The sequence below is a fragment of the Lasioglossum baleicum genome, unplaced genomic scaffold (genome assembly GCF_051020765.1).
Source record: "Lasioglossum baleicum unplaced genomic scaffold, iyLasBale1 scaffold0021, whole genome shotgun sequence".
NCBI classification, from domain to species: domain Eukaryota; kingdom Metazoa; phylum Arthropoda; class Insecta; order Hymenoptera; family Halictidae; genus Lasioglossum; species Lasioglossum baleicum.
In genome coordinates, this window is record NW_027469081.1 from 736,469 (window position 1) to 759,909 (window position 23,441).

At 38.7% G+C, this 23,441-nt stretch overlaps 1 protein-coding gene across 20 annotated transcripts in view; it reads right to left on the bottom strand.

Annotated features, from left to right (window-relative positions):
* The window catches only part of LOC143219184 (protein muscleblind), a 520,585-nt gene that overhangs the window by 25,133 nt on the left and 472,011 nt on the right, over positions 1 to 23,441 (bottom strand). For 11 of the 20 annotated variants that reach the window (XR_013011262.1, XM_076445097.1, XM_076445096.1 and 8 more), the window contains 3 exons: positions 16,647 to 16,865; positions 6,149 to 6,313; positions 34 to 75 (listed from right to left, as the gene is read on the bottom strand). Coding sequence is in view for 18 of the 20 variants with exons in the window: in XM_076445097.1 (XP_076301212.1) it covers positions 34 to 75; positions 6,149 to 6,313; positions 16,647 to 16,865 (426 nt within the window). In the remaining 2 variants the exon portion in view is untranslated. Of the gene's footprint in view, positions 1 to 33; positions 76 to 6,148; positions 6,314 to 12,358; positions 12,973 to 16,646; positions 16,866 to 23,441 lie in introns of those variants that run through there. The other 9 variants (XM_076445101.1, XM_076445099.1, XM_076445100.1 and 6 more) reach the window with 7 other exon arrangements.

Here is a 23,441-nt window from a genome sequence, read left to right on the forward strand (position 1 = left end):
TGGTATGATTCAATGGGTAGATTCTGCACTTACAAAGTTCTCGTAGTAGAACGATCCGACAGACTTCACGTCCATCTGCAACAAAGACAGGATTGGTTTCAACTAATTTCAAGGAGGAGGCTGCGTTTATATTATTGAATATTGAATCAATAGGACGATGGTAATTGAAGGAGCAGGTCGATTGGACAGGTCACTTCTCCAGAGAAACAGAATAATTGGGAGGATTGCACACGAAAATAGTTGGCTTGTAGTAGTAACCAGTAGTAAACACAATAACAATAATAATAATAATAATAATGGTGGATGATGATGATGATGATGATGATGATAATGATGACGATGACGATGACGATGATAATGATGACGATACGATGATGATACTGATGACGACGATGATGACGAAGATAATTATGATCATAATGCTGATCATGATCATATGTGATGATGATGATAATGATGATGACGATGGCGATTACGATATGATGATGATAATGATGATGATAATGATGATGACGATATGATGATAATAATAATGATAGTAGTGGTGGTGGTAGTAGTAGTGAAAGTAGTATAATAATATTAATAATAATATAGTAGTAATGGTAGTGTGTGAAAGTTGTGCCGATGACGCAGCTTGCGGCGACGTTCCCAAATGACGACGTTCGTTGTTGGATAACTGTAAAATGTTCAGTATACTTTCTTTCGCTTCCCTCCGTTTCAACTATTTGAGAACAAAAAAAGAAGTATGCCAGAAAGACCAGCCATAGTTTTCTATCATGGAAGAGGACCGTCTCACGGCCAATTAAACTGAGAATCGTTGGTCCTGTTTTAATTGGATAATCAAATAAATTCATTAAAAAGGTATCACCGACAAACATGAACTCGGAACGTGACTGTTCTCCGATTGACGGAGAAAAAAGAGATTTCTTCCTCCTTCGGTTTTGCGGATGGGAAGTTCCCCGTATTATTCGCCATATATGCCGTTCGTCTGACACGCAACAGTCGTACTATGATTGTAGTCGAAAGCAAGAACCTTCTTGAAGACGAAAAAAAGAGAAGAGGAAATGTAACAAAAAGAGAATTAACAGAAATTTGAGTAGATGTGTTCCTCGATCGACGGTATTCGTCGACGACAGTCGCATGGAACGGAATGCGATAAACGAAAAGTTGTATAGGTCGAAGTGGTGAAAGTTAGAAGCTGCATATGTAGTACGGATGCAAAAGCTGAAAAAGCTAGTAAGGTTCGAGTAGAGAGGGGAAGAACTGTGTAATGTGAACTGTTACGACAAATGACTGTATATTTTGTAGTATAGTATAGAAATGTCGGAGTAACACGCGGAGGAACGAAATGCACAAGTACAAATTTCATTGAAAAGATTCTACTAATTTTACGGTTCGTCCAAGACATGTATACAAGATGCTAAAACTGAATGTTTTATGTTTTTCGATATTACGTGTTTGAATGATTTGAAAATGGTTAAATATTCCGTGAGGAATGGACAACATGAAAATCTATATCTGTATAGTTTTTCTATAGGTACGATAGTGCGATAGGTTTGAAGCCGAGATTAATTATTTTCTTAGTGGAATGTTATGCTTTTTATTTATAGTTACGGTAATGTTGTTTCAGAGTTCAGTTGTTCAGTTTGGTGTAGTGCAACAGAGAGAAGGTATTCCAATTCGATCGAAATCTTTCTTGGTCGTGCAATGGGACGCGGATCGAAATTTTCCAATGGCATGAAACGCTGTACCGTTTATGGTGATGGACATATGTACATGTTACAAACAAAGTAGATAGCGGATATACATATTATAGCATAATACAGCGGCTGCTCCAGTTGTCTCCTGTCCAGTTGGCCAACAAATTTTAAGGAAATGAACTTCTTAACATTCCACATGGAATAAAAAACAAATATCAACATAGTTTCTCGTGAATAATCAAGTTTACATTGAAACATATGTAGATTATAATACGATGATTATCTTGGCTACTGTGATCGTTCCTACTGTTCGAAGTACCGTGTACAGATGTGAGACAAACATATTCCAGCGACTGAAAACCCGACAAGATCGTGAATGTTCGACTAGAGGCCTTCAAGCTGTCGATGGACAGATAAGCAAAGATCATCAACGAAGACACGAACGAAAACGCAGAAAAATTGGCGTTAAAATGATTGACGAATGTGTGTATGCTGGTATGAGTAGACTCATGTGTGTGTGTGTTTAAGCTGTCTACTTGTGCTCCTAGCAGTTCCGACGTGACTCTGAAATCGACAGACACATAGAGTTTATTTCGCAAAAAAAAAGAAGGAGACGAGTGGAGGCGAGACGAGACGAGACGAGACGAGACGAGACGAGGCGAAACGAGACGAATCGAGACGAGACGAGATGAAAAAACGAAAACCCCGGAGAAAGCCGAGTGAAAAAGATCGCAGGAATACCGTGGATCGCTGATATGTACTATAGAAAAAGACAAAACTTCCCGGGACATCGTCCAGAATGTCAAGGGGATGACATATTACACCATCACCTCGGTACATAGTCGCTTAAGCACAACATGCATCATCGGCGCAAGCTCGGAGTTTACACAGATCTATCGCTCCGTAAACGCATACCAATGTCTTGTCGCAATCGTTTTATGTATACTCGTGCGATTCTTTCTCATCGATCGATTCGTTTGGTTATGTTTGTCTATCTAACGAAATGATCCTAATGTTCAGAGATTTAACAGTATCGGACAACATACAACTTTCCCGAATTTAGAATATGTATACATTAAAGTCTGGAACAATCCAACGGAGAAGCGTCGGTAATCAGGGAAACGCGACTTTTTGATTCGTAACGCGATGCAATCGTTACAAATATAATATTATAGGTGTGTACTTGATCTTTTGATCGTAGAAGAAGGAATGAAATAAGGAAAAATACGCGTAACGGATACACAAATAATCAGCAAATTTGCGTCTGATGTAAATTACAATTTACGAGTTGCTAAAAAAAAAAAAATAACAATAAACCAATTGAGAAATTACATAATACATATATTCCATAGAATACATGCATTCGAATGGCGTATACTGCAACAGCTAGTCAGCTCTGACAGTAAGTCTTATATTGTATGTCGAATTTTACAGAAATGCGCGCGTGACTTAAACCGTCGAGTGCAGCCATCGATCGGACGCAGCGCAGCGAATCGATGGATCTTTGATCGATCACGAGCTCTGATTGTTGTTGGCAGAAGAGTTCGCCATGGGGTGAGTTTACATTAATCGTTTGAGTGCCACGAGTCTTTGAAGAAATTCTTTGTCTCTGAAGCAACGGTAAATTAAGAAAAAGTTGATTACATGTATGGCTTTCGTAAAATTTCTCTTGAAAAGGAATCGCTACGACGATTGCTACAACAAAAGTTACAGCATCTAACGATAGAAACCGAATGCATCGTCGTCAATTACACATCGTGATTCGATTTAGCGTTATTTTTCGAAATAGAATGATCGCGTTACGTGGTACTCAAACGGTTCCAAGTAGTATACTGGCATCAGCAACCACGAATAATTGTTCATTTGGTTCAAGTAGATATTACGTTATGCGCAACCGAATGGACTAATTCGTGGCCGATGATTGAGAAACCAATAATAAGCGATCTATAAATACATTACGAGGCGTAAGCTCTGATACAAACAACATTGCAACGAACGACAGAACGAAGCAAAATCAGCAAGAAAAGTTTACGAACGAAAATTGAGAAGAACATATTCACAGAGACAGATAGGTAGATCTTCGCATCTTTTTTTTTTTGTTTCCCGAGAAGCCAATGATATACAGGTGTACGCGTATCGTATGTTGTAATTATTATAAGCGTAGTATCATGAGAAGAATATAAAAAGTATGAGCTTCGAGGAAAATATGTGCGGTGCAATTAAAAGATTGGATGCTCGAATTCTACGGAGCGTGTGTGACCGGAACACGCGGGAAATATCCCTCGAGGACCGTGTACAGTTGTTTCGAGACTAAACAGAAAAATATAGCGGGTCTCTTATCGGAAATATTTGAAAAATGAGAGACAAGAGCTAGAGCTCTAAGCGCGCTCGGCAGTGTATTCACAATCGCAATAACTATGTATTCGTAACTTAAAGATAGGGCTACAAGGAACTTCCGAAAAATGGCCCCTCAAACTCTACGATCTATTTTTGGCAAACCAGAAATTATCTCGCGATGTTGATTGTAAATTAGCACGTGAAACAAATTTTTATACCACGGATTCCCATTTTTCTTCTTAAATGGCATATCTTGACAAATATTATGTGTGAATATTAATAGTAATTTGCAATGGACGTCTTTTATGTTGAAAATATTTATTAGGATGTGTAGTAAATTCGTTCGCGTTGATAGAGATACGTACGTCATTCAAGAAATCATATCTGAACTTGTTTTTAAGTTAGAACACCGGCAAGCACAACTTTTATTGTCACCGTTAAATGCTCTTTTATTGTCAGGAAATCAAAAGTATTGGAAAAATAAGAAGAAAATTTTGTTCGAAGTACTAGTTCAATAAAGATTAACCCTTTGCACTCGAATGGCGAGTCTGAGGCGCCACTAAAAATTGCCATATCATTATTCAAAACAGTTTTAACATTATTAAGTTTGTCTGTATTCTATAAATTGTAAAAAGCTCAACTGTTATATATAAGATAACAGGTTCAATTTGATGTGCACAATGTAAAAAAGATTACATAGAACAAAAATGATCTCAGTTGAAACAAATATCTTGATTTTGGAATTCAAATTGCTTCGAGTGCAAAGGGTTAATAACGAGTAAATATGAAACTTACTTGACCAAAATGATCTGCAACAACGTAACAAGTAATATGTATTGAGATTTAGCTGGACTTGGTAAAGACTTAATCTAAGAAAACGGAAACCCTGGGATCTAAGAAAAACGAATATCCCCCCTCCACCGCGCGGGGCATACCCCGCGAGGGACCGGGAAGCTCGAGCTGTCTCGGTCGCCGAGCAGTTTAAAGTGTACTCCGATACGAAGCCGGGATATTGGTGTGAACCACTACTAATCCAATTACCAAACTTCTTTATTTTTCATTATCTTTTTATGGGACTTTCGCCAACTTATTCGTGGCATTTTTCTGATTAAAATGACACTAAACGGGATATAATTTCAACTTTGCACTCGGAGCTATTGCTACTCGAAAATTAAACATCTCTTCCTAACTAGAATAATATTATATCATTCTATATGATTTTATTATATGATTTTTTAAACGTTTAGTAATTGATTACCTAGCAACGTATTTAATCATGTAAATAATATTCTAAATAATGGCATGGCAATTTTTAGTGGTGGCTCTCACCCTCCGAGTTACTTATCTACGTTCGACGCGGTCGATGAGGGCACAAAGAAATAATAGAACCACAGGATCTAAGAAACAGCACCGACCCGAGGGTTTTCCTTAGATCAAGGCGTCACTGTACCTCGAAAATGACAAAATTTGTCTGGATTCTTGTTTAAAAGCATACACGAAATAAACATGCGAATGATCGAATTTCATAGTAAACATCGCGATCGTCGAAAAAATATAATACAGTCACGATGCATTTCACGGTTTGCCTAAAGTAACGCGAAGGAATTTATTACAAACTCGGCTAATATCTGCAGAAAAGTGTTATAAAGATATGGTGCAAAGGGACAGGTGCTGTGTAACACGTGCACTTTATCCGAGGCGGGGGACGATCGTGATTCAAAAGTTATGACAAAAAGGAGATAACAGTTGTTACACTACATTTACCGGAGTATATGTAATTCTTGGGGAATATTTTGTAAACCAAGTGATTTTTCGAATCAAGTAAAGAAATCAAAGATTTGAATCGAACACGACATTGATAAACTTATGCACCGTCTTAACGAACGTAACAGTTCAACAAATGGAGCGAAACAAGAAACAGAAGAAAAGTTCAGTGATCGGACTCTGTTAAAGTGAAGCAGTCAGAGCCACGAATAAAATAGAACAGAATAGATGGAATTATGTGTGTCGGCTGGAAGAAGAAAAACAAGAGAAGCGTAACCAGTGGGGCCATTTTCGTAAGTTCTGGCTACGAAAAAAGGAAAGTGTACACCATGCATAAGCCGTGGTACCATTAGCAGGTCATCATTGGAGTCGCGCATCCGCTTTTTGCCGAGTTCGATGCTCGCCATACTGGCGCTCTGAAGTCCTCCGGGAACCGCAGTCGCGGGAACTCCTGATACTCCGCCAGTCAACGCGCCCATTCCCGCCACATTCGTTGGCATTGTCGCCGTCTGCTTTTTATTTTCATTTCGGAATGTTATATATTATGCGATCGATCGTGTCCAAATATCCCCGTATTTAATCCAAAGTAGGTGTATCGTTATCGTAATCGTAATCGTTATCGTCGTCGTTGTCGTCGTTGTCGTTGTCGTTGTCGTCGTTTTCATTTTCATTTCCGTTTTTGTTTTCATTATCGATTTCGTTTTCGTTTCCATTTTCGTTTTCGTTTATCAATTTGTAATGTTCATTATCGTGCATACATCACGCCAATGTGCGTATGCACACCGTCACAATCGTCGTCAATTCATTGTATCATGTGAGCCGTTGGCGATGTTGGTTGTTGTTTGTACGCACAGTATTCGGTTATATTTGTTTGTTTGATTTTTTTTACAATCATATTTGCATTCGGCCGTTGGTTAATTTTCATTTGATTTTGTCATTGGGCGTGGCGTAATCCGAGCGTATTTGGATATTCGGTTGGCGTAATTTGTCGGCAGGCGTTAATTGGCAGGTAGCGAAGCGCACGGAGGTTTTGTCAGCAAGCATGAAGAAGCATCGTCAGGCGGAAGAGGGCAAGATAAAAATCAAAAAAAAAGAGAAACAGACCAGTTGAAGCTAAAGGCATAGAAACGACAGTCGCGATCATTTTTTCGATTTTTTTTCTTAAACTAAGAAGAAATAGATATATGTATATATGCATTAGAGGTGTATATAGATATGTATGCACACATGTATAGATACATATAGCACGTGTATACAATGTATGTATATGTATACACATACGACAGTACACAATCGCGCGTTTGTATCGGCGCGCCGCGCCGTGAACCACAAGTGAGCGCATTCGCGCGCACAGAATTCACGGCAAGGGAATGTTTTGTGGTAAAACGACACGTAGATTAATATGCACCTGTATAGACGTATGTAACACACTTCTCGGGTTGCTCGCGCGAGTACCGGTACCGGGCTGACGTAATTACTCTCGTATCTATCTTGCGATTCGATCGCTTCTCGTTGGTCACGATCTCGTTTTTCATCGAGCGAGGAACCGGAGAGGCGTGCGGTACAGTCGAACCGCCGCGTCTTTTATCGAGTAAACGCACGAATGCAGAATTTATTCGTTCCAATGATAAACAATACATCGTTTCCCAATGCCTAATGTCACTTTTACTTACGTATAGCAAGAGACAACGGTACTCGTAGAAAAATAGATGTATTATATTTACCTATACGTTTGCATACAAAGCCGCTCCGACATGTCGACATATTGTCAAATATTTCAAGTTCGGGCTACGTTACTCTGCAATTACGCAAAGCGTTCCAGTCGATGGGATACACATAAATATATTCTTCGTTTTAATAATGCAAAAGATGTTTAGAAGTTTCAACAGAATGGGGTGGATAGTTTGTGTCTAGTAGTTGCAAGCTTGCAGTGAAAACGGTACAAGCGATCAGCGAAAACGGTAGAATTGAAATTTCTCTGCTCTCATTGTTATACGATAAACGCAAGGTATAGTCGCGGTAGGGACAATACGGTACAACTATACAGCTTCTCTTCGAAAAGCAGAAAATCCAATTTCTAGAAATCATTTCGATCCTCCTGTGCTTGAATAATAAGAATAAGCTCTATCGCGAGACGTTGACTGGACGTCTGTACGTGTTACGTTTTAATAAGCACGATACTACATTCACCGTTTTGCTGCTGTTCATTGGAATTAGCTGCTGCATCATTTTAACATACAGAGAGTTTGCATGCAGCTCTACATTTATCGTGGAAATGGATTCCTTTCTTCATGGTCGAGGCACTTTGAAGGTAGATACATTATTCGCGCGTACTACTTGAGAATATTTTGGTCGTCAACATTACAAAATAGAACTGAACAAATACATGATCTACTGCAAACAATACTGGCGATTTCAGTAACGTAATTAGTCGAGAATCATTCCGGTCCGTCATATAATAGTTTCTCTCCGAAATCGTTTAATATATGTATTTCAAAAACGTTTCTCGTGCCACAAAAACAAAGAAGATATTTTTAGGTGCTCTTCTTCAGCTGGGTTACGCTCTATATTCTATATCCGTAGAACTGTATTTTTACGTATGGGTTTATGTATGCGTAGCAGTGTAGCTGAGAACCATTTAAACAAATATAAATTGTTCAGACTGATTTATGAAATTATTTAATTATGTCTAAAATGTCAGATTACAGGTCTGATATCTTCGGTGAACGATGAAATATTACACGACCAAATAATTTACTTAATTTTCTCGATTACTGTTCATACTTAAGCACAATTGTAAAAATAGCGCCAGTCTCTTACTGTACGAATACCTCTTGTGATTAACTTTTACATTACATGATTGATTGAATACGAAAAATTTTGTTTAACATTGTCGGCGCACACGGCTTTTCTTATTCCCCGAATAAATATTGTACGATAGTTAAAAATAAATTGCGTTTACTCGGATGACAGCGTGGTTCGCGAAAAGAAAGCTGGTAACAGAAATAGTAAAAGGAACTGAATTCTGTCGAAAGTAATGGCAATTGTAATAACGATGACTATAATCGTGATAATAGCGATAAAAGGGCCAATAGGTAGATTTCCGGGCGTCATCGGCAACAATCTGCGAACTAATAGTGCTGATATTTAATTCAGTAAACGCCTGTGTGGCTCCGTTGTGACACCTTTCATGAAATCGTAAACGATGCTCCTGATAATAATTCAAAATAAAATATCCACTTGTTGGTGGGAAGTGCGCAATTCAGGAGGGGGCAGGGGGGGCAGGATGGACAATGGCGTAAATGAAAGAGGTAAGTAAGGTAAAAGAAAAACGGAGAGAATTCCATTCGATCGTCCCTCGAGTTATCGGCTGGCGTTTCTGACTCCGGCAACACCTGCAATAATCAGGACTATCTGTCGAAATTTATTAGTTTTCCCGAGATATCTTTCGGTCCAGCCATTTTCTCCCTCGCTCCCGCTTTTCTTTCCTTTTTTCATCGTCAGACAAAAGAAAGAGAGAGAAAGCAGCGTCGTAGGGTGAGAACTAGGCAATTTTGTTCCTGAAAAATTGAATTTCCAGATTATTTCGTGTCTCCTATGGTCCATGTCCCATTGTTTCCTGCTGGCATCACTGGGGCATTATCCGTCGGTCGTTGCGTTGATTCACGGTACGTGCGTATCGAGACGTGGTACGTGTGCGTGTACGTTGCGTGTGCGTATACATGTGCGTGCGATGAATCGTGTGCGTATATTCGTACAAATCGATAGTGGACAGACTCTTATCGGCTGATCCATGTGTCTGCAACGCCTGATCCGTTTTTCGTGTTCGTACATTTGACAAACATTCAGATATGGCGTAGCAATTCCGAAGAGTGCATTTCATTGCATTAATTTGATTAGACCGATCAACGATACTAGCGGCGAGGTCGAGGTTAATCGATCTAATGGAAAATCGCGACCGAGTCCGAGAGAGAGAGCATCAAATCAATACCCGGCCCTTGGAATAGATCAAAGAGTGCTGCCGCGTGGTTAAATCGGTTTATACGATGCATTCGGATCTCTCGTCGCCATTGTTTTTTTTCATCCACGTAAATTTTCATCAAAAGCTTCAGTGTTTGGACCCTTTGCGGTCGTATGTGTTTTATAAGTTGCGGTTATTCTTTTTTTTTTCATAAAATCTATTATCTTCTCCAGATAAAAAGTATTAAAAATTTATATCTCAATCAAGATTACCTCAGTCTATAAATATTTGCTCTAACATTTACTTTTCCGTTACTTTATGCTACACACACTATATATTAACTGATTTTTTCTTTTTCTTCGATAAGCTAGACTTTGAAAGTTTTAGTTTATTAGCGAAGTAATTCGGACCGTGATATGTTAAAATTTGGGCATGGAACTTTGAAGATATTCCTCGAGCAAAACTCTGTAATCACGGTAAAAGTTCGTCCCGAAAATGGCGGCGCAATGGGCTACAAGATTGAGGAAAATTTGACCAAAGGTTACCATTCGTCGGAACGCGCGTTATGCACCCTTGGGAAATTGAAAACCACTTTTAGAGAATGAGACTTCCCTGCCAACAAGCTGGTCTGCCGCAATCATCCATGTGAGACTTTTTCTTCCATTGTGTCCGGGTGTGGCTGCAGGTCTTCCGCGCGACGTCGCTGAAAATGTCTTTCCCACGTATTCTTTCTTTTTTTTTTTCTGTTCTTGTACTCTTTTTATTTTTACTACTTTTCGCTCTCTATTCCCCGGACAGTGGATAATTTCGTTCCTCGAAGACAACGTACGGAGCGGAGTGTCGAAACGAATGTATAACGTTTTTCCCACCGTACGAACAAAACAACAACAACAAAAAAAAAAACCGAAAAAATTGTCTACCTTCTGTAACAGATTTGTTTCTCTCGAACGACTTTCTCGTTTCTCGTCTTTCGAGCTGAATTTGAATCGTCGCGTAACATAGAAAGATACATTACTCCATACAATTGTCCCTCGACACCCACTTTGCAAATCAAGTCCCAAACGCAAACGTATTCCAACAATGTTCGATCGTACGAAATAAAAGACTAAACTACGAGAGAAAATAAACAGCGGTCGAAGCAAGATATATATCCGGTCTTTCGAGTTTAATCGTTATTGTCGTTGCGTCACACGGAAACAATAAGTTTCCGCATAAAATCGGCTCTCGACCTCTCATTAATATTATACAATAGAGAATTGAATTTTCATTTGGTTCCACTTAATCGAATGTTTTCGTAGTAATCATAGACTACAAGGAAATAAAGATTAAAACGATGCGAAGTAACTAACAGCAGTTGAGGGAGGACAATTGTGAAGATTCGACATTGCTAATTTCGACGTCGGTGTACCGACTAGTCAGTCAGTCACTCGAGCAACGTTCCTCTAACGACTATCCGTTCGAAACGACGATGTTCGTTCTCCGATCGTCGTGATGAACACGCGGAATATGAACGAAGATAAATATTCCCGAGCACACTCTTCTTGTCCCCGAGCCCATATCTCTTAACAAACCCATCGGATGTGACTCTCCGGGCGTACAAAGCATCTGTACGCTTTGTTCTATATTTTCTTATTTTTTTTTTTTTCTTTCGAGGTTTGACAACTTTCAGTGTAGCGTTTTTGTGTTGGGCAGCAAAACAGCAGCGAGGGTTGATAGCCGGGGTTCGTGCAGCACAGCTTGTCAGCAGAGTGGTGTACGTGTCATTCGTAAAGATACGTGTCACTTTAAACTACTTTCTTATTTACAAAATCGCGAGCAAGCTCCATTTCTGGTTTCCGACCAATTTTCGTTCAACTGAATTGATGAATGAACTGATTCGCGCGGTCATGTTTACCATCTACAGTGAACTTACAAGTATCTGTTTCATTATGCCTTGCTCTGTATAATTACAAAATTTCGAATAATTCAATCATGTATTTATCCGGTAAAGGCAGTGAACTCCATTCGTATCGTGCCATGTCATGTTATCGAGACTGGAATGGCTGCGAATAATGTTGTTTTCTTATCCCAAAATCCCAATAATTTCTTAATTATCCCAAACTGGAACGATCAAATTGAAATACTTCTTATTATACCTTTCGTTAGGTAGACTTTTCTTCAATTAAAAGAAAGGAGTATCCAATTGTGGCTAAATTTCGAAATTCTGAAGCACAACTTCACCCGTAAACTACCCTTCATAATTCCCTTACCGATCTTCTCCGATATTTCTCACGAAAAATAATGTACGGAACATGACTAACAATAAGATGAGCTTCTTCTCGAGGCTAAACATCTCGATATTAATGTTAAACGAAAGATATTTGACAAAAGCAAAGTAATTGATCGAAACGGTAGCGCCGAAAGCATTTAGAAATTTGATATTCAACATTTACGATCGATAACTGAAATTATTTTATCATGGATGGCGAAACAATCACACACAACCAGGGATTTTTGACAACAATGTCAAGAACGTCTGGATCAGAAACCGTTAAAGTTCCAAAGGAACGGTCAAACACGAGAAGCCAAATCGCGAAGATAAGTAACAGAAAGTAAAAAAAAAAGAAAGTAATTGATCGAAACGGTAGCGCCGAAAGCATTTAGAAATTTGATATTCAACATTTACGATCGGTAACTGAAATTAGTTTAGCTTATACTGTGTTTGGATCGTTACAGAATAATTTATACGATAGATGTTAATGGTGGTTTACTAAGAAAAAAGAGATCTACATATTGTAGTTGCGTGTTTCAGTCAATCGAATTTGCCATGCTATTTCTATTTACCTCTACGTATCCGGCGCAGACAACAACGCAGCGTGATACGATGTGAAGAAAATCTGTAGGAGGCCCTCTAGTCTCGATTATGTGACTTGGAGAATACATTTATGCCGTGATTTCAATCGAAATCGTGATCAAATTTGTATAACGAAAATGATCTTTGCCTCAATACGGTTAATATAGCCAGACACTTTTCTAATTCACTGTAGATGTACCGACAAGCTTTTTTGGGGAGCCGAGAAATCGGATTCGCTGCTGAATGATCGGAAATGGAAATGGAGCGGTCGCGTGTAGCTGCATAAATATATCTGGTACTCGTTACAACCTATGTACCGAACAGGTAATTGGTGTATTGCAACTAGTTCTTTGCACCTGGATAGCTGCGATAGGCTGCTAGAAAGAGAGAAAGAGAACAGTGGTGTTTGGTGATGTTAACAAGAATTTTGCCTCGTGTACTACTTACTACACGCTACGGGAACGGGCTGAACATCATACAGGAGAATGTAAAAACGGACGAACACAAAAGCGACAAATATGATACGATGAAATGAGGAACAGGAGAATACCTTGTACAATCCAATGAAACAAATCGGACAGTTGAAAAATTAACATTAGGGAGTGTGTAGAAAAATGAAAAGTAAAGCTTGAAAGAAAGATGACAGGATAATGAAAGAAACCAGAGAGAATTTGGGAACTAATCTCGTAATACAAAGTCAACGATAACCGTATCGCGTGAGACGTCGAGTTTTTTCCTTTTCAAACAAATGTGGAACAAATAGAACACGTACCATTGACCTTTTTAATCGAGTCTATCTTCGTATTCTTACTACGGATGTTGTATAAGTTGATTCGGCTTTGACAGCACGCCGTTACGGTTATCGCGTAATTCGAACACTGCGCAGCTATTGGCCAATTTTTACTTGTGTCTCGGTTCCCTGTCTCACGTGCCATAGCGTATACATACGTGTACAGGGTGTCTCGACTGAAGAAGACCATTTAAATATATCCTTGTATCATTTCAGATTGTCGAGTGGTTTCACAGAAAAATATTCTGCATGTAGAAAACAACTTTTCAAGGTCATGGTATCCTTTCTTGCAGGAAAGCTTCTTTTCCTGAACGCAAGATATATACGATTCGGTTTTAAGGCATTTTCGAAACCATTAGAAAATCTGGAAATCACAATAATAATGTCGTTAAAGTGAAGAAAATATTTGTATGGCCTCCTTCAACTGCGATACCCTGTACATATATCCTATCTATCTATCTACACATAGTATAGTATAGACAAATATAGAGAGGAAGAAAGAGAAAGAGAGAGAGAGAGAGAGAGACAAAGGTAGATATACAGAGATAGAGACCGATACGTGTGTAATAGCGTATACAGAGTACGTATAAGGGTCTACTGCGTTCAAGGGGGAAGCCCGACATATATATTTATACTCGACGTAGATTGGCGAAAAGCAGCGCAGCAACGAAAGCTTCTTTCGATGCAAACCCAAGAAACTGAAGGGACTGACATGATAGACTGAAGTTAGAGAGTTTGAGTGACACAAGAGATACAGAATGAACGGGAATCAGTGTTGAGAGTGGGAAGAGAAATTACGTATGTATACAGTCTGTGATCGTATGCGTGCACTTCGAGTTCTTCCTTCTCTGGTGAAACACGGTTGTCTCAGCTTTTAATATTACTTTTAGGTCGACTAATTTCGTTCGATGTGCTGTGGAGCGAACAGTACGGTGGATTAGTACCATTTTTAAGTTTCATAGGAATAAACTAAATTGTCACATCTCTGATTCACCTTCGATAGAAATTTATCGCTACACACTTCTTCATTTTGGCTATTTTCTGAAAGGCGAACATTTCTCGATCACATCGTTATATAATCTGTAACGATGTTACAAGCAAATCTTCGGTTTCGTTCGAGTTCCCAGAGGATCCTGCTGTATTCGATTTACCAATAGTTCACTCACTGCTTTTTATTGCACTTCGAGAAGGTGTTTGCGTTTTGATTTTGCACATTACTTGTGGAATGACTAATTCTAGCAGTGGATGTATAATTTTTTTACATCAGCATTGTTGTTCAACGTTATCGGGTTCATTGAAATATTGTTTGATAAAATTGCAACCACTAATGATAATACCAAAGAACTTATTTCAAAGATACAGATTCTTATACCTACAATTTTTCTGAAAAGATTCTATAGAAATAGTTCAAATTTAGGACCGAAATATGTCACTTTGTCCACGTTAAAATAGAAATTGATAAAGTTCGAAATTCGCTGGTATCCTCCGTTTGCTTATCAAGACAGAGAACGTTCATATATGCGAATAAAATATGAATAAATGTCATTCGACAAAAGAAATGGAGAAAAGTGTTCATTTCGGTAGTTGTTTGTCGGGAGAAATATTTTGTTAAATTATACAGGGTGTTTTGTAACTGGTGGTGCAAGCGAAAAGGGGGTGATACTACACGAAAAGATAAGTCGATGAAAAGGAATAAGATTTTTTCGTTTGGCAAACTCGTTTTCGAGATAATCGAGTTCGAAAATGCCAATCAACCAATTCCACTTTCCGCAAATACTGAAGCACGTACCCGGCGAAAATTCAAAGTTGATTTTCTCGAAAACAAAGCCCCACATGAAAAAATGTTACTCCTTTTTTTCGAATTATTTTTTCACGTAGTATCAGCCCCTTTTCGCTCGTACCACCAGTTACGTAACCACTCTGTATATCTAGCCAATTGGTACTAGACTGAGGTACAAGCAAAATTTGGATGCTTCGTCGGAACGTGGACAGAGCCAGCTTAAGCATTTCGTTCTTCCCCTATTTACCAATTACAGACACGACACGAACATATATGCACACGATATAGGTAGACTTTCATCACCACCGCACCATTTCGCAAGCTCAGCGATGTAACAATCATATATATGTCCAATTTTCAGCGTAGATAAAAACACAGGAAGTACAAGATATATCAAATATTTGCACATGAAGCACACGCAACATGGACTGAGAGAGAAATATAGAGACTTGGAGAGAGAGAGATAGATAGATAGATAGATAGATAGATAGAGAGAGAGAAAGAGACTTTTGGAAAGCATCAGAGAAAAAACAGGAGCCAAGGAAGTTTGGATTGATCAGGATTTTTGTTTCGACAACAACATAGATAACTCTATTGATAAATCTGTGCGATTATACTTGCAAAAGATTTTTCAATAAATACGTCCGATGGCGAACACGAGCTCGGCTCTCAACATTGAAACTGGAATGAAAACTATCTCGATAAACCAACATTTCAATAGAGAATATCATCGTAATCAACATTATAGAAATTAATCGTATTTCTTTCATCCAACCCTAATTTGACGGTGCCTAGGTTTAATTCATCCACGGTTGTCCGCAAACGTTACTTACGTACATAGCCGATGATACCCCTTTTATCGGGCTAAGTTCGCGGTAGGATACCGACGAATCTCGAGAACGTGAGTACGTTTCAACCAGAAGAACACGTTACGTTTGAATAAATGTAGGTACTGCTATATGTGTAGTCGTCGGAAGTGTCCGCCATCTAGGAATTCGTGATAAAGAGAGAACATTCGTCGTACATACAATTATCGTCGCGGGTTTCAATAGAAAATAACGGACATAGTCAAACATTAAAATAATAGGATAAAGTACAGGATATTTGGATAAACGTATGTCTTTATAGTCCCGAGTTGTTCGTCGAAAGGCGGATAACAAAGGTATCTTGGAACTAATTTTGTCATTGTTCAAAGTGAATAAGGAATGTAGTAGTTTACAGAACAGAAACAGTAACATTGTGAAGTGTATAGAGAGAAAGAAAGAAAGAGTTAGACCAAGGAAAGACACGGCAACGGTAGAGAATAAGACTGATAGAGGTGGATAGAGTGAAAGTTAGAGATAGAAGTGAAAACAGAAATAGAAATTAAGGTAGAGGAAGAGATAGACAGAGAGAGATAGAGAGAAAGAGAGAGAGAGAAGAGAGAGAAAGATATAGAGAGATAGAGAGAGATAGAGAGAGAGAGAGAGAGAATGCATTACCGCAATGCTAGCCCGAGATTGTGCGGCCTTAATGTGGGCTTGAAGGTGCAGAGGGGGGTGGAAATAGCGGCAGGGGTCCCGATTGCATCGGCCCTTGACAGCGTCCATGCAGACCGTCACAGAGCCGTCCTCGTTCGCCTGCACCGTCTCGAGGGGGTGCGCAAACCGGCACTCCGTCTCGCCGCGTTTGCACGCCCCGCGTTGAAACTCGCGACATACCTACAGCAAGAGCGAACACGCATGGCATGGCACTCTATCTATGTGGCCAAAGGGGGCTGGGGCCGGGGGAGGGGCGCAAAACCGGGGGCAGCTCTGGAATTTGTTGGCTGAGATGGTGAACTAGTGTGTGACCCATTCTCTTTTTTTTTATTCAGCACGATATCTCTCGCCTTCGACATTCTAGCTGGCTGGTTTGACGTTTCATTCGATGGGTTTGGATACGGAGGCGGTGGTCGTGGTGGGCAGGGCGGGGCGAGGTGAGGGAACGATGGCAGGAGCTGCTGGAGCAGGTTGGAGAACGCGTCCTCGAGTGAGTAGAGGCTGGCGGCGAGTGTTGAAGACGTTGAGATTTGGGTGCAGGATAGCAATTGTTTCTGGATGCCGTGAAGAAATAGCGGTGTAAATTGGATCAGTTGAGTAGTAGCTTGTTCTACAGGGATTGTAGGATCTAGTTAAAATGGCTCGTACAATCATCGATAATGATATAAGGAATACATAGTTGTAAGATGGGCGACGCCAAAACATAATTGGACAAGCCACTTGGGTAATTTACTGTAGACAAAATGTTTGACACAAAAATGGTTTCGATGCGGAGAAAGATTATAAATAAAATTTTCAAGGCAACCCCCCTTTCGAGATGACTTTAATAATTCAAGTTACTCAAGCTGACGGACACCTAGTGCAGAATGACATCGTTCTGGTGAACTTGATTTATACAATTTATTTACATAGTGACGTGGGGTGGCAGTATTAGCAATGAACAAATACTATGCCTTCGATCATAAATTCCTATAAAGCCCTGTACAGACTGACAGACAATTGTCCGCAACTTTCTGTGGATAATTTTTTTCAAAATTTCTTTTACGGTATCCTCCAGAATTGTTCAAAATAATTAAAAACAAATCTGTCGAAGGTTTGAGCTCGATCGGATTACGAGGCACGTGTCCCAAGCAAATACTTCTTAACAATAAATATTGGTAAAAAGAAAAGTACGATAGAACCATTCTAAATTTATGATTGAAGGGCATTTTCGTTCTCTATCGTACCTGAACTGATGGGTAGAGACAAACTATGAAACTATACTGAATAATAGCCATTTGGATAGTGTAGAAAGTTATGTTATATATTATAAATATTTTACAGTTGTATGTAATATACAGTTGTTGTAATATTTTAGCTAGTTGTGCTTCCTTGTGCACAGGTAAATCCGTCGTTAATTAATTTCTTATATGCAACTATTCATCTTTGAAATATTAATTTACCAATGATTGTATAGAAAGGAATTCAAGTAAAATGGAGGAAAAAAATTGTATGCAAAATTAAAATTACATATTTTTCACCGAACACATTAGACAATGGGAATTTTTTCGATAAAAGAATCAGAAGTGTTTTAAGGTAAGAAAGGATGACAGAGAGAAAGCCAGTATGCGGAGAGGAAAAGTGAGTAGAGAAAAATGCAAGACATGAGAGAGAGAGAGAGAGAGAGAGAGAGCGAGAGAGGGGAACAAAGCAGTGATGAAGAGAGTAGTAGGAGAATCGAATGATACGAAAGAGCGCCACATTTCTGCGAGTTTGGTCTCAACAGCCAACCTGACTTTGTTCCAGTCATCCGTTCTTTCTGGTCGATAGTACGACACTCCAATCTGCTTTTGTTTAAACGATTCTTCTGAATTCAACGAAAATTATGTAGAAAATGAATTAAAATGATTTTGTAAATACCAATTTGTCAGAGTATAAACTGTATTACTGGTTCGTAACACTGGAGTACTAAAATGTAAGATTGGAGTGTACCAACGCCCAGAAGAGACAAGGCGTATCTAATCACTACTCTCTACTGGTGGATCTAAATACCGTATCCTATCAAATAGACGTCGCTTGCTGGTTTCGGTGTACCATCGCCCCCGCCCAATAAGGTCAGAGGACACGGAATTTTGGACGGCTATATGTGAGTGAAACAAAAGGGGTGTTGGGGGAGTAGTCGAACGGACGCCACGACAGAGGGCATCCCCTCAGTGTCCTACCAATTAGATTTATTTGCACATGTGTTAGAGGATTCCTGGCGCATGCATCATTTGCTGTTTTCGACTTGCTGTTTATCTTCCGTCACTATGCACAGGCATTCAGAAAAATATATAATCTAACAAATCGACAAGTCGACAATGCGAAAATGCATCGTTTGATATTTTTTATGTCTTCATTACTTCGCTGTACTTTGGTTCTAAAAGAAAAGTAGCCGAATATTGTTGAGAAAACGAAGGAGTTTGAACATTGGAGCGTCTCCAGTGGCTTGGTCGAGTATGAAGTTGTAAAATACACTTTAGAACTTCGACTAGAAAATTTGGATCATTTCGAAAACAATCTACACATTGCCAATTGTAGTTTAGGATAAGAAAAGACCTAACTGGAAATCGATATACGACCATTATAGAAAACGATAAATATATTAGTTATAATAAATTGTTTGAATAGTTCCAATTTCGTCACGTACTCTAAGGCAAAAAGTAATAAACGAAGTTTCACTATTTGTCCAGGGAATGCAAAATTTTGAAGGTCGTATGAATTGATGAAGGGTCAATTATACATTTTTCTCTGTGCATGATGAACCACAGAATTCTGAAGAAGCATGCGAATCTTCTGTGTATTGCATTCAAGCGTACACAGAAAATCAAGCGTGGATCAATTTACCTCTGTCATCCTCGCTAGCTTAACTGCCGCTGGCGGTTGTGTGTTAGGAAAGTATACATACATATATACAATACATACGTATGTATACATGTATATGTATAGCCAGACGAGCGGGTGTAGCATGCGCAAATCGCTCGACAGTGTTCACTTTCGTTTTGTTTCCTTCGTTTCTTTCCATTTCTATTTACTTTCGGTTTTGTTTTTTGCTTTCGAACGCGTGAACACTCTCGAGAGCACGCGGTCTCTCGACCTCTTTTCGCCTAAGGGAGCGGAGCTTTCACCGAAAGGCGGAAAATTTTGTTAGGAACGTACGTACAAAAATTGAACGATTAACGAAACACACGCACGCACGCACGCACGCACGCACACGGCCACGCTCGCACACAAGCGTTATACGGATCGTATACAGAGATCAAAATATGATAAAATACGCATAAATGTATTTAGTACAGACATATACGAGAAGCAGAAGGAGAGAATGAACAAGGGTCACGGGACAAGATGAATAAAAAGGAGGATGGCAACATAAAAAGGAAGAGGTTTCGACACACGCTTCGAGTAATTGCTTATGCAGTTGAAAAGAAAATTTTCTGAAAGGATACAATAGTTTGTTCGCAGAGGGATAATTCAGGTATGCGAAACATTTGATTCGTAACCCTACACATATATTTAGATACTGCGGGATGATTGACTCGTTAGAATTTCGACTTTTGAATTGATCCAGTAGAGTGAACAAACTTTCACAAAGTAGTGTACGTATGTTTTCTACAGAATTGGTTTTTCGGGCAATTAGGCAAATGATCAAGAGAGCTGCCCTTTAATACGAGATGTGCCCCCCACTCCCTCGGCATCCACATCAGCGGGCATTAATTAGAAACAAGGAGGTAACAAACGCCAAACAATTGGACAAGAAATTCGATACATACTGGTTTTGTGTGAAAGCGGTTCGACTGAGAAACAGAATTTCTTTCAATCTATTTTCTCCATTTATTTATTACAATCGTAAGAAACGTTCTGGGGCTAACGACAAACAACAAGAACTTCTACGGGATATGTTGCGTTAGTTGAATTTTCCTTGGTTTTTCACTCTGTATTCTTTCGAAAATGATATTTCCAGGTGGACTCCTTTCTCGCGACGCAATTGTCCGCGTAACACACTCACCGAAGCGTTATCGCTGCTGTGTGTGTGTGTGTGTCGTGTGTGCTGAAGTTACAGACTATATAGATTATATTCGGTGCACTGACGAATTCAAACGTAAACGGATATAACAATAGGTGTACAGCTGTTCACACCGATGTAAGTAGTTCTCCCGGAGATGAACGACGCGCTGATCGTCGCGTCGTACACACGTTATCACGCGTCGTTCTTATCGAGACTGTTAAACCGAGCTATATGTATTAGCAGAAATATGAGACAAAAAGTAAAACAAGTTAACTTGGTACATACTGCTCGCTGAAGCATACACATAAACTTTCAAATAAAGTAGTGTGGAGAGAGAGAGAGAAAGAGAGAGAGAGAGAGAAAAGGAATTATGCTGTTATATGTTTTTGTACGTGAATTTTCTGTGTCTTTCTATGTTGTACTAAAGGCAATGATCTGTGTACGTGTGTGTAAGCGTGCGTGTCGCATGTACTATGTACGTATTGCGATGTCGTGTTTCTTGTATTTGATGTATATACATATATTATACACACATACATATACATACATACAATATACTATATACAGTAAGGAGCATAACTGATTCAACACACTTTAAACCAGAATAACTTTTTTATGAATCGACCAAACGACTTCAATTTCTCTGTAATGCTAGAAGAATTACTGTAGCAAATGAAGTCTAAAAAATATTTTTAAAAAATGCATTTGGTCGGAATAGTTTTTTAGTACTTTTTTAACTGGACCAATAACGAAAATTTAAAAGATGTGTTTGGTCAATTCGTATAAATTATATACGCTCTGAAAATTTCATTGAAATTGGTTCATTGGTTTACGAGCTATAAACGATCAAAAGTGGTAAAAATTGCAATTTTTCAAGATTCTCGACTTTTTTACCACTTCTGATCGATTATAACTCGTAAACCAATGAAGCAATTTCAATGAAATTTTCAGAGCGTATATAATTTATACGAGTTGACCAAACACATCTCCTAAATTTTCGTTATTGGCCCAGCTAAGAAAGTAGTAAAAATCAATTTTTACTATTTCTTTTCGCAATTCCGACCAAATGCATTTTTTCAAAATATCCTTCAGACGTCATTTACTACACTAATTCTTCTAGCATTACAGAGAAATTGAAGTCGTTTGGTCCGTTCATAAAAAAGTTATTCTGGTTGAAAGTGTGTTGAATCAGTTGTGCTCGTTAGTGTATGTATATGCAGATATATGTGTATAATATGTATAACACGTATGTATACATGTAACACATATATAATTATGTATGAATGCATAGAGAATGTCAAAAAATTTAGCATGCGATCGTATACATAATAGAAAAGCACCTTCTCCTAGCTGTAAAAGTAAACGCAATAAGTCGCAGATCACGTTCAATAATTAATAGAATTAGTAAACAAGTGTTTTCTTTTGGTAAAAAACAGAAAAGTAACAACAAATATATAAATATAAAGTCTGGCGCTGAAAAAATTAGACACAAGTATACGGTATGCATATATGTATATGGATATACATATGTACATGTATATCCATATACATATATGTAACAGTAGGAAGATTACGAAAGCTGTAAAGAGCATTAGCTTTGTGCAAGTACGTTGCCAATTTACGTCTATATAGGATCAATGCTCTCCCAGGATTTTCTTCCGATTACAGTCGAGAAAAATAAAGTGAAGCAGCAAAAGAAAACTGTCCAAATAGCAGACGACATAGATTTACGAAAATCTTTCGACTGGGAAAGCACTGTGGCGCCAACAGCGGGCTAGCCAACAACAGAGTAGAAATATTTTACAAGTACCGCTACAGAAGGAAAAAAGTCTTCCGTTGCCAATTATAGATTGATGATAAATTAAGCGACGTGATAGAAAAAGTAAACGGAAAGGGGGAAAAAGTATGAATCGATTTGAATTTCGAAACAAAACATTTAGAGTTGACGGTAAGTAGTGTCGATCGATTGGCCCATCTATCGTGCCCCTCTACTAATCGATTACTTTCTCGAAAGCGAGAGCGTAATCGAAATATAGGGTGGGGCGCCACCTTCGTTGTCTTTTCTGTGAATGTATGTTGAATCAGTGTGCGATTTTCTTTTCTTAATTCTGGTCGATTCGACAGACTTTTTGAACGACAGCAGATGGTCTTAAATAACGGACAAATAGACAGACACCATTATATTTAGGGGGGGCGTAAGAAATAGAACAGAGGGACCTCTAAATTCAATTGTAAGTGCCGGCCTGTAAAAAAGAAATCTCACGGACTATAAACATGTAGGGATACGTACAACGAAGAATGTTCTGGTGAGTCGTTCGCTAGTGTGCTAGTGGCGGTAAGAGTTCGTTAACACCGATGCAAATAGTTGTAAAGACAAAAAATAATATTAAATGGACATCACTACGCTTCAGTCACTATGGTCATGACACTACTAATGATTATAGGATATAAAAATGTCGTTGTTTGGCTTTCTACTGCTTCTGCTTTCTCCTTAATTGATCAAGTCTTGTCGTAAAGAATTACTTGGCCGAAAACTTTCGTTTCATAGTGAAAAAAATGAAAAGTTTAGAGTCGTTCGTTAATACCTTTGCTTCTACCGCCAAGACAGTCTCGACCAATCAAGGGTTGGAGATTATATTAATGGTGTCTAAGTAGCAAAATGCAAACATATTTATATCGAATATTAATAACATTATACTTAAACAGGCAGCAGGCAATTAATTTTAAAA